A 15,610-nucleotide genomic window follows, 5' to 3' on the forward strand; every position below is an offset into this window, starting at 1 on the left:
TATTATATTAAATATAATGATGTATTTTGTCATATAGAAATGAATATAAATAAAAGATTTTTTTTTATCCCTGAAATTAAATAATACTTGAAACACAATTCCTGTCTTCCGTGTTCAAACAGATAATTGAATTTAAATCAAACACTAAATAATGCAGATTATCCTGATCAATTCGATTAATTTTTCCTAATAAAATTAATTCTTAATGTCATGTTTATAGGTATGTGGGGTTTTCATGATCGGCTATTAACTTTGAGAAAAGCTCTGCACAACCTGCTCTCTAACAGCACTTTTACTGAAGCCTTTTATCGAAGATGGAGATGGCAGGTTTCCTTGCAAAATAAAGAAGTAATTTCTTCTGCTAATATTCTAAAATTTTTGTTACTATATATATACATCTGCATGAAATATACTTGCATACTACTTGGCAAAATTCAACTGAGCTTTGCTCTTCAAAATGTAAAATTTGATTATTTAATTGAGAATTTTTCGAAAATTTATCTATTCTTTGACTAAATATCAACTTAAAGTTCAAAATTTTACCTTTTCAATGATACCAATTCCCTTTGGTTTTTATTATTTTTTTACTTAATAAATAATTGAATAAATGCTGAAAATTTTCAATGTATAAAAAATTATAGATATTTCATTGTTAGGCAATTGTTAGACTTTAAGCCACTATACTTTTTTTTTTTTTTTTTTGTCGTTAGCCTTATTTTTAAAAATATATTTTGATATCACTTCTATCAGTTTTAAAAGTATTCATATGTACTATTGCCAAAACTCATTAGCAGAATTTTGAAGAAAAAAAGAAAGTTTAAAAGCAAATTAGCAATTTATATTAGGTACAACTGTTGATTTATGTTCAAATTTTTATTAATGAAAAAAGAACTAATTAATTGTTTTAGGATGTTCATTAAAATCTTTTGTATATTTTGGTATTTGTAGTATTTATGTATAAATTATGAGAAAATTAGTTGGTGGGTTTTAAAATTAGTTCAATTGATATTCTCATTTTAAGTTTCAAAGTAAAATATCTTAGATAATATAAGGATTTTGTATGTTACAATATTTAATTTTATTATTAAATTATTATTAAATGTTAAGCACAAAAGTATTTTAATCCTGAGTAGTGCTGAGCATGTTAGCAATATTTTTTATTTCTGGGGTTCTTTTAATTTTTAACCTTTATATTATTAAATTTGATGCTTGAACTATAATTAATGTTGGCAAATTAAAATGCATATATCTCATTTCATTTTAATTACATTTTTAAAGAACATTTTAAATTAACATGGATGTTTTTTGTTAGTGATGGATTTTTTTATTAGAGTTCAAGGCATCAATGATTCAAAATCTCTGGGATCTTGCAAATTGATCGATTTAAACCTTTGCTTGAAATTAATTTAAATATTAAGTTTGGGATTACTTGAAAAAAAAATGCTTATTAAGGCAAAGGAGAATTTTGAAATTAGTAACATTAGGTATGTCAGTCTTTTATCCATAAATTCTAACTGATATATTGCATAAATAATGGAGAATAAAAATTATATATATATATTATTGTCAAAAATTATGTTACTTGACTATTATACTATTGTTGAATTAGATTTCTCATTCAAAATATCCTATAGATAATTGTTTGGAATTGGATTCTGTAAAGGAATGCCATTAATTATGTAGGTCAGGACTCTCCCATCTTACTAGAGGGACAGTAACAGACATGCATAAATGACATCCAGGGACAAATATCAGAATTAAATCCATTCCTCTCTTTCTCTTTAAATATAATATTCACTCACTTTATTTTGCAAAATAAAAAAATTAAAAATGCAATATGCAATCTATAATATAAAGCAAAAAATAAATATGTGTATTTGTCGGTCACAAGAGCTCCTCATAAACACTGAATGAATGGCACCATGCCGAAACCTGCATGGACATTCTATGACATATTTTTAGCTCAGTTATGCTATTTTCAACTTTCAGAATTGGTTAAAAGTGTTTTTTGTCAATAATTTCCATTTTAGAAAGAATTTATCTTTAAAATGATACTAATTCCATAGTGCAAAAGGATAAAAAATAATGTATAAGTAAAGGTTTTCACCTGACCATATTTTTTTTATAAGAATATCTTTTCTTTAGTTTTTTATTATTATTATTATTATTATTAAAATAGTTTTTATTTTAATGAAGCTATTTTAAATAATTTTCTTAATAATGATAATATATATTGGTGTATGTGTAAATGATAATAATTGATATATATAGTGGTAAATATTTCAAACACTTTTTTGTGTAAATTTAGTTCATTTTTCTGTTAATTGAATTTATTTTACTTCTCACTGTTTATGTTTGGAGCATCTCTTATTCCTGTAACTATTGCTTTTATAGATATTCGTATTCTATTTTTTCTTTTAAGTTAATATTCAATTTCTATTATCTATCCGTATGATATTCATGCTCATAAATTTTACTCTTTTTCAATTTAATTTCTTCTTTTCAGGCAGGACTTGTTTACTGTGAAGAAGAATGGAAGAAGGAATGGCAGACTTTGTTGAAAATGGCATCAACTGAACCTCGTTTACTTCCTAGCCAGAAAAGAAATTATTGTGAAAATTCAGGCAAAAGGTAAATATTTTTAAACATCTTACTAATTCCCATCCACCCTTCCTATTGTGGATATATTTCTAGTTAGTTGCTTAAAGATTTATAATTGCTGTGCTACAATAAATTGAATTGGGGTTTTTTATAGTTTTTATCATACTTAGAGGTTGTATTAATAAGGATCCAAGCAGCCCCTGACCTCCTTCTTGAATATGGTGCCCCTTCTCCATCACGGGAAAAAAAATCTTTTGAAGAGGAATATCTAGATTAAATGTTTATTTTTACTTTTGGCAACTTTTCTTTGTTATTAATGACATTATGAGATTTTCCTTGCATATAACTTGGACTCTGATAGTCTTAAAAAATCTTATCACATTTGCCAGCATTTTTGGATAGAAATGATATCATTGCTTATAGTCTATCGTACAGCAATAAATTATGAAAGGTTAAAAAAAATGTGTGTTTTTGACATAACTCAAGATGCATCTAAATAGAGACCATTATTGCAACTGCATGCAATGGATGTCATAACGGCAACTTATTGAAGAATACTTCACAAGTCTTAAGTTTACCAGACTTGCAATCAGATATGTCCTAAGTAACTTTTTAAGAAGCTGTAATATTTGAATTGTTTGATGCTACTGATATTATCACTTTAATTTAAATAAGGATATAGGTAATAAAAGAATATTTCTAATTTTATATAAAAGTACAAAAAATTAACAAAAGTATTATTTACATCTGAATAATGAAAGCTGTATCAATTAATACTTGAATAAATTCATGAGCTTTTTTTTTTTTTTTTATCAGCCTGTGCTTACAATATTTTTTTTTTTAATCCTTTGTTTATTTTTCCCTTTATAAGCTGTTTTAAATCATAAATATGCTTTAATTACTGATAATGTTTAAAACATTAAATTGAAGTTGGTGGAGACTGTTATATTTAAAGTACTTTAAAATTAAGATAAGCTTTTAAAAAGAAAAAGCAATCGTATCTCTTGAATATATTACCATACAATAAGATGAATTGATGCATCTTATTTAGAAAGAAATGGTTTACACATAATACTGCAAAACTTTTTTGTTTGATGATTTGGTATTGTATAAACATTTGAAGTGTAGTTGTATCAATATTTATGAACTTAACTAATGTAGTCTTCTTAAACCAAAACTTTTCCCCTGTAATATACACAACTTAGTATAAATTATATAAATGATATTAATAATAACAAATAAAGGAAAAAGGAGATTTAATTTGTTTCTAAGAAGAATTCGATAACATATATATTTAATAATTTTTTGATAACTTTTTAGTTATGTTTAGAAATTTTATTCCTTATATGAAGTATCATTTTATTTGCTTCACTTAAATGTTTCTCTTAAAAGTATTTTTTAATTGGTTTGTTTTTTAAGTGCATTTTGATTTCCTCAAATTATAAATTTCATTGGAAGAACTAGATAATTTAAATTCTTGAATCAATATTTTTTTTTGTTTCAGTGCTTTGCTTGCTGTGCCCGAAGAAGATATTCAACCTGATATTTATGAAAGTCTAGAAGAATTTCATGTCTTAGCTCTAGCCCATGTTTTGCGTAGGCCCATAATTGTTATAGCAGATACAGTATTAAAAGATGTGACTGGAGAACCTTTTGCTCCTATTCCGTTTGGTGGAATTTATTTGCCTTTGGAATGCCCTCCTGCAGAATGCCTTCGATCCCCATTGTGTCTGACATATGATGCTGCTCATTTTTCTGCATTGGTTGCAATGGAGAAAGAAGCATATGCAGATAAAACTCCTCATCCACCTGGTAATAAAAAAATTTATGTAATATAGACTGTCACAAAGTCAGAAAAATTATTCTTTACTTTCTTATTACTCTTATCAGAAAAATTATTTTTTAAGAAACTATTATAACTTTGTAGATAATTGTTTTAAAATTATTATGAAGAGGTTTATAAAGCCACTTATATCAGTGATTTTAATCTGAACATCTGGGATTGCATGAAGAATATCAAGACAATATTTCACTTATTGCAGCGTATTGTCCAAGAATCAGACTGTTGCTCTAGACACAGCATCTATGATCCTAACTTTGAATATATCAATATGTTCAACTGATGTTGCAAACACTCTGTTATTCATACAACCTTGAAAAGAAAGAAGTGGTATTGTTCGAGTATTGATGACATTATAATGTCCCATCTCTTCCAATCCGTCTGGAGATTTGCCATCACGGCACTCGTGAATAATATCTTAGATAGAGGGTAATCAGTCTTCCTGATAAATTACAGATGATTGGAATTTTCATAACTGAGGGCCAGTGAACAATTCTAAAACATCTTAGTACAGGTTCCTGTGATAGTTTTTTGCCTTGAAAATAAATATGAGCAATAACATGGTAAAGCATAAGGCTACATCAAATGTTATTTATTGATGTCTGATTGCATTTCCAAAAACATGGGTTCTCCAGATGCGTACATTATAGGAATTCACTATTTGTGATGCATGAAACATCGATTCATTGGGAAATCAAATACGATTTAAGTAATTGTTGTTAATAGAAATTTATAAAAAATCTCAATTACATCTTCAGCATGTTTATAAATATCATTTGGCTACAGAATTTGGACAAGTTAGGTATAAAGCATGCAAATGTGAAAATTTATGAAAAATTATTATAAACATATTTGCAATTCCAGGATGCATGATGCATTCTGAGTAGATTTTATAGGACTTTACTGTTATGAACAAAATATGCTTTTCTTTCAGTCATGGTAAGCCTGCCATTTTTTAGACAGAATTTAGAAATTGGCATTGCTTCCATGAATCCAAATCAGCCATTGCTATTCAAAGACTTATTTAGCTTTTTCTTATATTTGCACCATTTTGATAATAATCAAATATAAAGTTATTTCTACATTAATTAGGCCATCTGTTGAACTAAAGAATTTAGGAATGTGATTAGCTCATAATTCTATAGTATTATATTCAGTGCAGTAATAATTTTCTGTAAACAAGGGGCTATTTTGTGAACACACTATATTTTAAATCTATTTCATTCTTTTTTTAATCATACATTAAGTTCATTATTCCAATTGTATTGTGATCTATTTATTTGTATTAATTTTCTTCTTTGTTAACATGAGTAAAATATTTTGTTTCATAACAAATTGTAAATATTTTGAGAGCAAACATGTATTAGCATTAATTTTTGCTGTTGCCAACTTATTTTTAAAAAAGTATGCACATTATTATTTGATAGGAATTTTAATACACAAGTTGTTTACTTAGTATATATTTAAGAATATTTTTCTGGGGTTTCTTAGTTTGGGTCATTCCATGTTAAATCAGCTCTCTGTGTAAAGTTCACCATCTCAGATTTTCATGAAATTTGTCACAGTTATAGTATTCAAATAGACTTGGTAAAATACCAAATTTCTTACTCATTTATAAATTGCAGCAATGTAAAATTTCAAAAATTTATCCAAAAAAAGTGATTTTTTTTTTTTATCATTGTTCTAGCAGATCTCCTAATTGAGCTATAGGGCAGCTATAGTTGTCATTTTTATAACATTCTTTTATGCTCTTTCTTATAATATTGGAGCATCATATAAGCTAATGTACAAAAACTTTTGTCAAAAATTAAATTAAAATTTGGTTTTAAGATTAAAGTAATGAATAAAAATTTGTATTCTTGTTCTGTTCAGCTAAATGCAGGTTATTAGTGAAAAACCACTTAAAATTAAACTTTTTTTAACCACTCATTTACAACATTATCAACTACTCAGGAAATAAAAGCTGCCTCAAAATTATTAACGAATACTTTTTATAGATAATTTGTAGGGTAAGATAAGGAAGATTTGAAATTTCTAAATAAACTGAAATTACAAGATTTATCAGGCTGACTATGTTATTGAAATCAATGGAAGAGATTGATTCTGTAGCTTTGGGTGTATTTAAAAAAAAAAAAAAAAAAAAAATTAGCTGTATATGCATTATTCTCATATTCGAAAGATATTTTGTAGTAGAAAGACATCAGTAGTGGAAATTATAATCAAATTGAATTTCTTTTAATTCCCATTTGGGAGAAATTATGTTACACATGAAAGTGATTTATATATATATTATTTCTAATGATAACCATATATTTTTTTACTTCTAAATAAAAAATTTTACTTCAGATTCATTACTGTTATCTTTCTTTAGATTTGAACTCATGTCTATCTATATGGAAGTGTAAACATTTTAATTCCTGTTATTTTACTAAATATAGGATATTAATGAAAAAATCAAATACATTTTGATGAAGAATTTTGTACATTAGCCTATATAATGCTGTATTTCATAAAAATAAGCTTAAAAAATACTGTGAAATGATAGTTTTTCTTGCTCTATAATCAATTAGATGAGCAGTTTAACCAATTCCAAACTGCTCTAGAGTTTTTCTGTCCAAACTATGAACAGAATTCTGTTCATAGTTTTTGGATAGATTTTTAAAACTTTACATAGCTGCTATTCATAAATAAGTTGGTGCATGTACATGAAATTTGGTATTTTTCTAAGTGTATATACAGTTGTGGCCAAAATTGTGGACACTTTTGAAAATCGTTATGCTTTTTAACTTTGTATGCTCATAGAAAATGTTACATTTCACAAAATGCCAACTCTTGCATATAATTTTAAAGAGATATAATGATGATTTCAATACAAAAAGCAGAATTCAAATATTTCTAATATAAAAAAAAGTTATTCCTGCTTTAATCTGAATAACAAACACAGTGATGAAATGGATTGTAATTTCTAACTTTCCTGACAAATCACTGTTCTTGTTCCAGGAACCAATCAAATGTTAATAACTGCTAGCAGAAGCTGACATCATGTTTAAAGTTGGAATAAGTCATTATTGTGCTTTTTTCTGTTGAAGGAAGACTTTTTTTTTTTTTATGTTATCAAATTGCAAGTTAGAAATTTTGTTAAACTTTTTAATATATAGTTTGAATTTTTGTAAATATTTCTTAATATTTAGTTAAGAAGCAATGATATCATATAAAATAATATATTGGACACCTAGAAAGAGAACTAAGATTATTGTTTTACAAGAAAGTGATCTTTCCACTACATCTGAAGTCCAAAAGTCTTGTTTACAATATCAGGAGACAAATTCAGTTAAAAACAAAGCAGGAAATGGCTGAAAAAGGTGCACCGTATCTGCTGGTGATGGAAAAATAAAATGACATGTCTCCAAGATTGAAAAATGCTGTCAGCGGCCATTAGAAGTCAATTGAATGACGCTGGCATTTATGTCAGTTCAAGGACAATCAAGAGAAAATTATTAGATGTTGGACTAAGAGGTAGAATTCAATGAAAAAATCCTTATCTCAATTTACAGCAGCATATAAAAAGATTACAGTGGGCAAAGGAATGCATTAATTGGGCCAATGATCAGTGATCTCAAGTTATACGGAGTGATGAAACAAAGATATTATTATTTGGTTGTGATGACGAAAATATATAGGACATAGAATAGGCGAAGAGCTACATCCTGACTGCATTTAGATAACTATGAAGAACTCAATTAGTGTTATGACTTGGTCATGCATGTCAGCAGACGGTATTAGTCTCCTTCATGTTATCTATGAGGCATTAAATGCAAGAAATACATTGATACTATTCTAGAGCCAAAACTTACACTTTCCATCAGTGATCTCTTTCCCAACAACATATCATTTATTTTTCAGCAGGATTCAACTCCTTGCCACACAGCAAAAATATCAAAAGTGTGGTTTAGTACAAAGAGCATTGAATTATTATCATGGTCAGGAAACTGTCCTGACCTCAAAATTATTGAGAAATTATGGCACCGTTTGAAAACTTGTACATATGAAGCGTTCATCAAATAAAAGAGAATTAATTCAGTCTATAATTGTTTCCTGGCATCATGCAATAATGAAGGAAGAGCTTAAACCTCTTGTTAGCTCAATGAAACATCAAAGTAAAGCTGTAATAAAAAATAAAGGCTACCTTACTAACTCACTGCAGTCATCAGCATCTAATGTATCTCGATAATTATTGCCACTCAACTTTTTTTTTTTTTTGTATTGTAAATATTTGAATTTTGCTTTTTGTATTGAAATCAGCATTAGATTCTCTTTAAAATTATATATAAGAGTTTGCATTTTGTGAAATGTTACATTTTAAATAACCTTACACAGTTAGAAAATTTCAAATTTTCAAAAGTGTTCACACTTTTATATGCTGAATTTGTCTTTGTATCACCATAAATACTCTTAGTTTTTAAATAGAAACTAAACTCCTGTTCTATTTTCAAAATAACATTGTTTAATGTTGATTTCACATTTTGCAAAAATTTAGTAGATAAATAGAATCAAAACATCAATTTTGCATTATTAAAATAACTGAGATTTTTTTCATTTGACAAAAAATATGATTTTAAGATAGCACGTATTTATAAAGTTTACTTACTAACATAATCTAATATTAACCAGTATATGACATTTTATCTCCAAAGTTTTTTGTTTTCAATGTTCATGATTTCATAAAATTCTTTTAATTCATTAATTCACCCTGTGTATATTTAAAAATATAAATAAATCTTTGTTGTAAATATTTACACATCAGTTGGTAGATAATCAGCTACACTCTAAGTGAATTTAAAATGTGTTCTTCACAACCAGTGCTTGTAAATTCGCTTTTTCCCAATTTCATTTTGATTTTCCTTTTGCCAATTATTGTGTTTATCTTCATAAAATACAGCAGGGTGGTTAGCTGACCGGGAAACCTTAAATTCTCAAAGAATTCCGGGAGGTCAGGAAAATTCAAGGAAATTTATTATAAAACAAGAAATTTTTTTAATTGTTAATTTTTATCAAACATGACAATTTGCTGATATTTTTCCATAAATAGAAGTGAAATATCGCTGTCCGCTAATGAAAATCAAACTTTTACTGATAGTCTAAAACAGACTATGTAAGAGAAAGATTAAACACCATATCTAATTTATTTCATATATGTATAAATATATAATATTTCCACCAAAAGTTTTTGTATGCTTTTTTTTCAGAATGACAAGTTATTAGCATAATTAGAGAAAATGGTTTTTCATACTGTAGGAAAAGGCAGATTAATTAAAGCCCAGCTCCTACTATTGTTATGATTTTTAGCTTTAATTGGGCTTTAGATTAGATTATGTTAATTAAAAATATATGTATGGAGTTATATCCCCCCTCCCCTGGTTTCTTCCTTCGAACATCAAATCGACCACGAATTACAAGAATGGAAGTATCAGTTTTGGGTATTAATATTCTAAACTAGTTTTAAAATATTGATCCATCATTATAATTCCAAAATAATTTATTTTAATTAAATAAGTATTTTACAATAATTATTTCCCCCTCTTTTTGGTGATGTTTTTGTTGAATTATCAAGTATCAGACATTATTGATATTATTTCCCTAAAACATTTTTTTTTTTTTTTTTTTTGCTGTTGATTTTTATACATTATGAATACAAATTACTAAATTCTTCATATGAATGGATGCTGTGGACATTATTGCTAATATTTTCTTTTAACATTTTTATTTTGTGTTTGTTTAAAATTCTGCATAATTTCAACGAAATGTCTATAATTTTAAACTAATATTAAACACAAGAAATTAATTAGTTTGATATATAGCAATACACATGCCTTGTAATTTTTTTAAAAAAAATAGAAGGGCAGCATTTTCTCTATATATGGTTTGATGTACTGTATACCACAAAAATTTACAAAGTTCAATCATTCTTTTTTTAAATTTATATTTCCAAAACGTTTTTCTTTTTATGCAATAAAGAAAGGATCAATAATTCAATTTCTTTTGATGAAATAAAAATAAGGACCAATTTTCCACTTCTTCTCTATTTTATGGGTTAAACATTGAGCTAGCATGCAAGCGGTTATATTTATTATAGTCGATGGGATAAAAGTCAATGCAATTTTGATAGCATTGAAGAATTTCTTATTTTGATGCAGGGACTTCATTTTGAATTTGTAAAATTTTTCTTCTTCTCTTAATATTATTTTTCAGTTCTGATTAGTGTGTTTGTAAACAGTATGAATAAGGGAGACCCTGCTTTAAGGAAACAAATCATTTCATTCTTAAGCGTTCAGCCAATGTGCATATATTTTTGTATTGCATTTTTCGTGACTAAATTTGACAAACAGTTCTGAGATATGACTGGTTGGCTAAAGGTCAGTCTAGATGGGCATATATCTTCTAGTGTTGGTTGATTAATATATTTGCAAAAAAAGTGAAGGGTCTTACATAACTAAAGCTTATCCAAAATTCAAAAAGTGAAAATGATGGTATATCATTTTTAAGAATGAAATTTATATTACATTGATTTTAGTTAAAAGAGAGAAAATTTTCAAATAAAGAACATATTGTGCAATAATTAAAGAGAATAAAATAAAGCGACCTTGTTCTGAAGATATTAAGAACATCCAAAAATGTCGGGGAAATTTCTTTAAAAAAATCTGAAAATGTCCGGAAAAAGGGGAAATTCAAACATCAGAAATGTTGGCCATCCTGTATTTTCTTATCCAAACTGTGATTTTTCAAAGCTTCTGAAATATATTCAACAATTGTGTTGCATGCTACAACTGGCAAATTCTTTTCTAATATTCTTACATGAATGCTGGAATAGTATGAAAAGTATTTTACGATTATGGGAAGTAGTTTTATTTCCTTGTGAATTGATATGTCCCAATAAATGGAAATAAAATTTCATATTTCAAATTCTTCTGTAATAACTGCTGTACAAACAGCACCAGCATATCATGAATTATTGCCTTGCATTTTAATCAGGATTAAAGGAATTTGGCATCAAAATATGCTTTAATCAGTTTACAGGTACAATTCATTGATCAAAATGGCTTTTATGCATTATGATGTATGTCCACAGACATGCGGCAACTAGGATTTTACATCTTCATAATGTTTTTTTCTTAAAATATGATTTCTCATTTTCACTTGAAATAGCTGTTTACTTTTATGTTTGGTAAATTAAATGTATTTTGAACATCAATATTTTTGATTATTTGCTATTCAAAACCTGCTCCTATATTTTATACATTCAAATGCATTGTTGTCCTTGTTGGCATATAGATATTCAATAGATAGTTTAATAGATATTTTGATTTCAAATTATTGCAAAAAAAACTCTTTTCCAGCACATTAGTGATGTGGAAATATTTGATGTGAAAATAAAGCTTTTTGTTCGAAGAAGGAATTGCATCATCTTGCTCAACGGTGTTCAGCAAGATGGCACTCGCTAGCTTTTGGGACAATACTAGTGTTGGTTTTAAATCGGTATCATTGAGAAATGAGTTGACTAAAGATTGCTTTTTTTAGAAAATGAATATTTATTGTGAAAATCTGTATGAATAGTACTTTTTCTATTTTTCACCTGATAAGGTGTTTAGTAATTTAATATTCAAAATAAAGCAAGAAACTTAATCTATATAACTTAATCTTTTTAATTAATCTATAATATCATAAGATTCGATTCCAAAGGGAAGATCGATCTACTAATGAATAGAACAGGTGTAAGATTATGAAATTAACTTGATTTTAGTGTCTATTGCTTTTGATGCAAAAGAAATATTTTGTTTGAAGGAATTATGAACATTAAGTTATGCATAAAAAAAAAAAAAAATTTAACGTACCAATTTTTTTGCTGAACTAGTTGAACATCAACAACAGCTAACTATTAAGTGTTGAATGTTTCAAATTTTAACTTTACCTTCTGTTTATTAATTTCTCAAATGAGAAGTCAAAATAAGAATAACCGTAGAGCAAATCTTTGTTATTTGAAAATCCATTTCTTGCATATCCATAATTGTATTAAACTTTCCTCACTGTTCAATCTAAATAAAAATTTATTATTACAGTTGTATGTGAATCAAGCGAGCTTAAACATTCAAATTCAGTCATATTTTTGAGCTTAGGATTGCAATATTTATTTCTCTTTTGTATTACTTATTAATAAATGGTTATAAAACATGTTTCACTTGAGTATATTCATAAAGAATGTTCAAATCTGATTATGTTTTTATTCTTATAAAAAGTTTTTTCATTTGACTTTCAAATTGTACTGTGTTTAATTTTAAACATTGATTTCTCCTATTCTTCTACAGCTGCCATCCCTTTGATAGATCCTGACCACAAGCTCCTACCTATACAATTTGCTGTAGATCCAGGTATAGAGGTCAGATGGGGTCAAGATGAAAATGACCCCCTCATAATCTCTAAGTTAACCCTTACAGACAAAGACAAACTCGGTCTCCTCAATGAATATTTGGATGTCATCGATTTGCCCGTGTTTGGCATCCCTAAACAAGATTCTATTGATTTCCAGGAGGAAGATTCTATGTCTAATAGCACAGACATAGACAGAAGCTCTGCAGCAGGAAGCTTTGACTCAGATGACAGCAACATAGATCGTGGATCTGGCAGTTCTAGTCCTGGAGGTCTTTTGTCTCTCCAAAGAAGTAAAGCCACCAGACAATTGCAGAGTGTTGCCAGGCAGTTTGGTAGTATCGGTAGGACTATGAGCAAAAAAATAAAAAAGAATTTTGGCAGCTTCACTCGGAGGGCTTCTTTCAGAGGTACGCCTGAAAGCAAATCTGTGGACTCTCTTAAAAACAAGAAGACTAAAGAGCCTTGCCTTTCAATACGTTTGTCTGCTAGTGGAATTGTGGGTACTCCAGACAGTATCATTGCAGCTGTTATTCATACAGATAATAGGCATGAATATCAGGAGGAAATGATACGTAATTATTTGAATTCGGCAAGATGCCGATTCTTAAAAGAAAAAGGGAAGAGACGGCAAGAGGGTCCATCAGATATTAAGATTGACCAGCAAGAGCATCTTTCACAATGTGTAGTGCCAGGCTGCAGTCTGTATGGGACTGCAGAAACCCGACACATGTGTTCTAGTTGCTACAATCAGCAGAAATCTCAGGTGACTGACAGATATAGGAATTCACCTCCCCGCCATCCAGAAAGCAATAATATATCAAGTGCTGATTTTGAACTAAGAAATACTTGTGACAAAGTGGCCTTAAATTCAAAATCTTCACCCAAAACTGATGGTGTAGCTTCTTCTCTGAGTAGGTCTCCTAGAAGCAAAGACACATGTAGCTCTCTACCAAATGCTGTCAAGTCAGCTTCAAAAGCAAAACTGCATCTTAGCACAATCTAGATGCAATCAATAAAAAGCCTTAAGTGTATCATATGTATAATTGTTTCAAAGAGTTTAATTCTCCCAAAGATTCAATTTATAAGTCACTCATTTGAAGTGCACTGAGTATTTTTTTATGTTGTAAATATTTCATTCTAATAACATGGTTGTCATATTTATGCTAAACATGTCAAGATTTTTCAGATGATTAGGAGATAATTTGCATCACCATATTTTGCATAATCAGTATTAAATAATCGCTGAAAAATGTTGTTCATGTTTTTAGAGTATTTGTTACAATGTTTAAAAGTTTATATTACTTTGTGTTTGTTTGTTATCTGAAGGCATTATTTTCAATTTCATTGGGGGCGGGATCTTCTCTCTCATGTCCAAAAAGTGATAGACTTTTAAATCACGTTATGTTGCATGGTGCGAAATTAACATCTTAACTCCTCCTCTTACTATTGTTTAAACAATTTTACTATTGTTCAACAATTTTTCTAAATGTTATGTAACATGCTTTTGTTTTAAATTATTAATACTTTTTACTTAATGAGTTTGTTTAATTTCATCTAAAACTGTGAGCTTTAAGAAAGTAGTCTGTAGTGAAAAATTCTGTCAAAATTTCATTGTATTGATGAATACTATTTTTATTGATTTTTCCTCTAAAAAATATGCCATTCAAATTGACCAAATTCTTTAAAGTAAGAAACATTAAATTGTAGTTTTAATAATTGAGCCTGATTTTTTTAGATTCTTGTGAAAATGTTCTTTTTAAAATTTATTATTGAAAATAGAAAACATGTCACTTGCTATCCATTTATTATAATCCAGTTAAGTTTTTAAAGTGAAAAAAAATATCATGAGAATATTTATATTTTATTCTGCTTATTTATTATGTAGCTGTTTTTTATTTTAATATTGAAATTTTAAGATATTAACACATATTATATATATAGTATAATCAAATATTGGACTCTCTATATAAATTTTAAAAAAACTTCGTTCTTATTCATCTGTCACCAGTTATTTTTATTTATATAGTGGATTAAGAAATTTAATGAAATATTCGTTTTTAACAACAAATGTATATTTTAAATTTAGTAATCTAATGAATATATCAACAAATATCTTTATAATGCAAAGAATTTTTTTTTATTGATATTTTGAAAGCTGAAAAATAACTATGCAATTTTGAAATCTTACAAATATTTTTCTTCCTGCCTAAATCAATATTTTTCATGTTCTCCTGTTTTACTAAAGTTGTATTTGTTTGTTATGTTTATAAGTGTTTATGAGAACCATCTTTAAAAAGCTACTAAAGCATGTTGTGATAATTTTTTTTACATTGTGTTGAAGGAATTTTTTTTTTTTTTATATTATGGGTTCTAAAAGAATATCATTAGAGTATTGTTTTCTAAATAGATAGTTTTCCAGTTTTGTTAAACAAATAAGCAAACCATACTCTTTCAGTATGAAATGTGTATATTGTGAACACAAATTTTAATGAATGTCTTCTGTATTATAAGAATTCCAACATTAAATTCCTTCCCACATGGCTGTTGACATGAATATTTCAATTAGCAGTAGGAGAGAAATCTCGAGTGCAGCTAGATTTTCCATGTGTCACTGAGTACTGTGAATTGGCATACTCGGGCAAGTTCCTTGATCTAAATGTCATCTTTAATATCTTTAACTCTGGGCAATAATACACTGCCTTACCTGTTAAACAAGTATTTCGATCAAAAACTTCGTTCCTCCAG

The 15,610-nt window shown here is 27.7% G+C and overlaps 1 protein-coding gene across 1 annotated transcript in view; it reads left to right on the plus strand.

Moving 5' to 3' along the window:
• The window catches only part of LOC129989100 (OTU domain-containing protein 7B-like), a 28,597-nt gene extending 13,936 nt beyond the window's left edge, over positions 1 to 14,661 (plus strand). Inside the window, exons 6-9 of the mRNA XM_056097424.1 lie at positions 221 to 348; positions 2,507 to 2,631; positions 4,106 to 4,413; positions 12,802 to 14,661. Of these exons, the coding sequence (XP_055953399.1) occupies positions 221 to 348; positions 2,507 to 2,631; positions 4,106 to 4,413; positions 12,802 to 13,868 (1,628 nt within the window). The 3' untranslated portion in view covers positions 13,869 to 14,661. The remainder of the gene's footprint in view (positions 1 to 220; positions 349 to 2,506; positions 2,632 to 4,105; positions 4,414 to 12,801) is intronic.
• The last annotated feature ends 949 nt before the right edge of the window (positions 14,662 to 15,610 follow it).

The sequence above is a fragment of the Argiope bruennichi genome, chromosome 10 (assembly GCF_947563725.1).
Source record: "Argiope bruennichi chromosome 10, qqArgBrue1.1, whole genome shotgun sequence".
Lineage (NCBI taxonomy): Eukaryota > Metazoa > Arthropoda > Arachnida > Araneae > Araneidae > Argiope > Argiope bruennichi.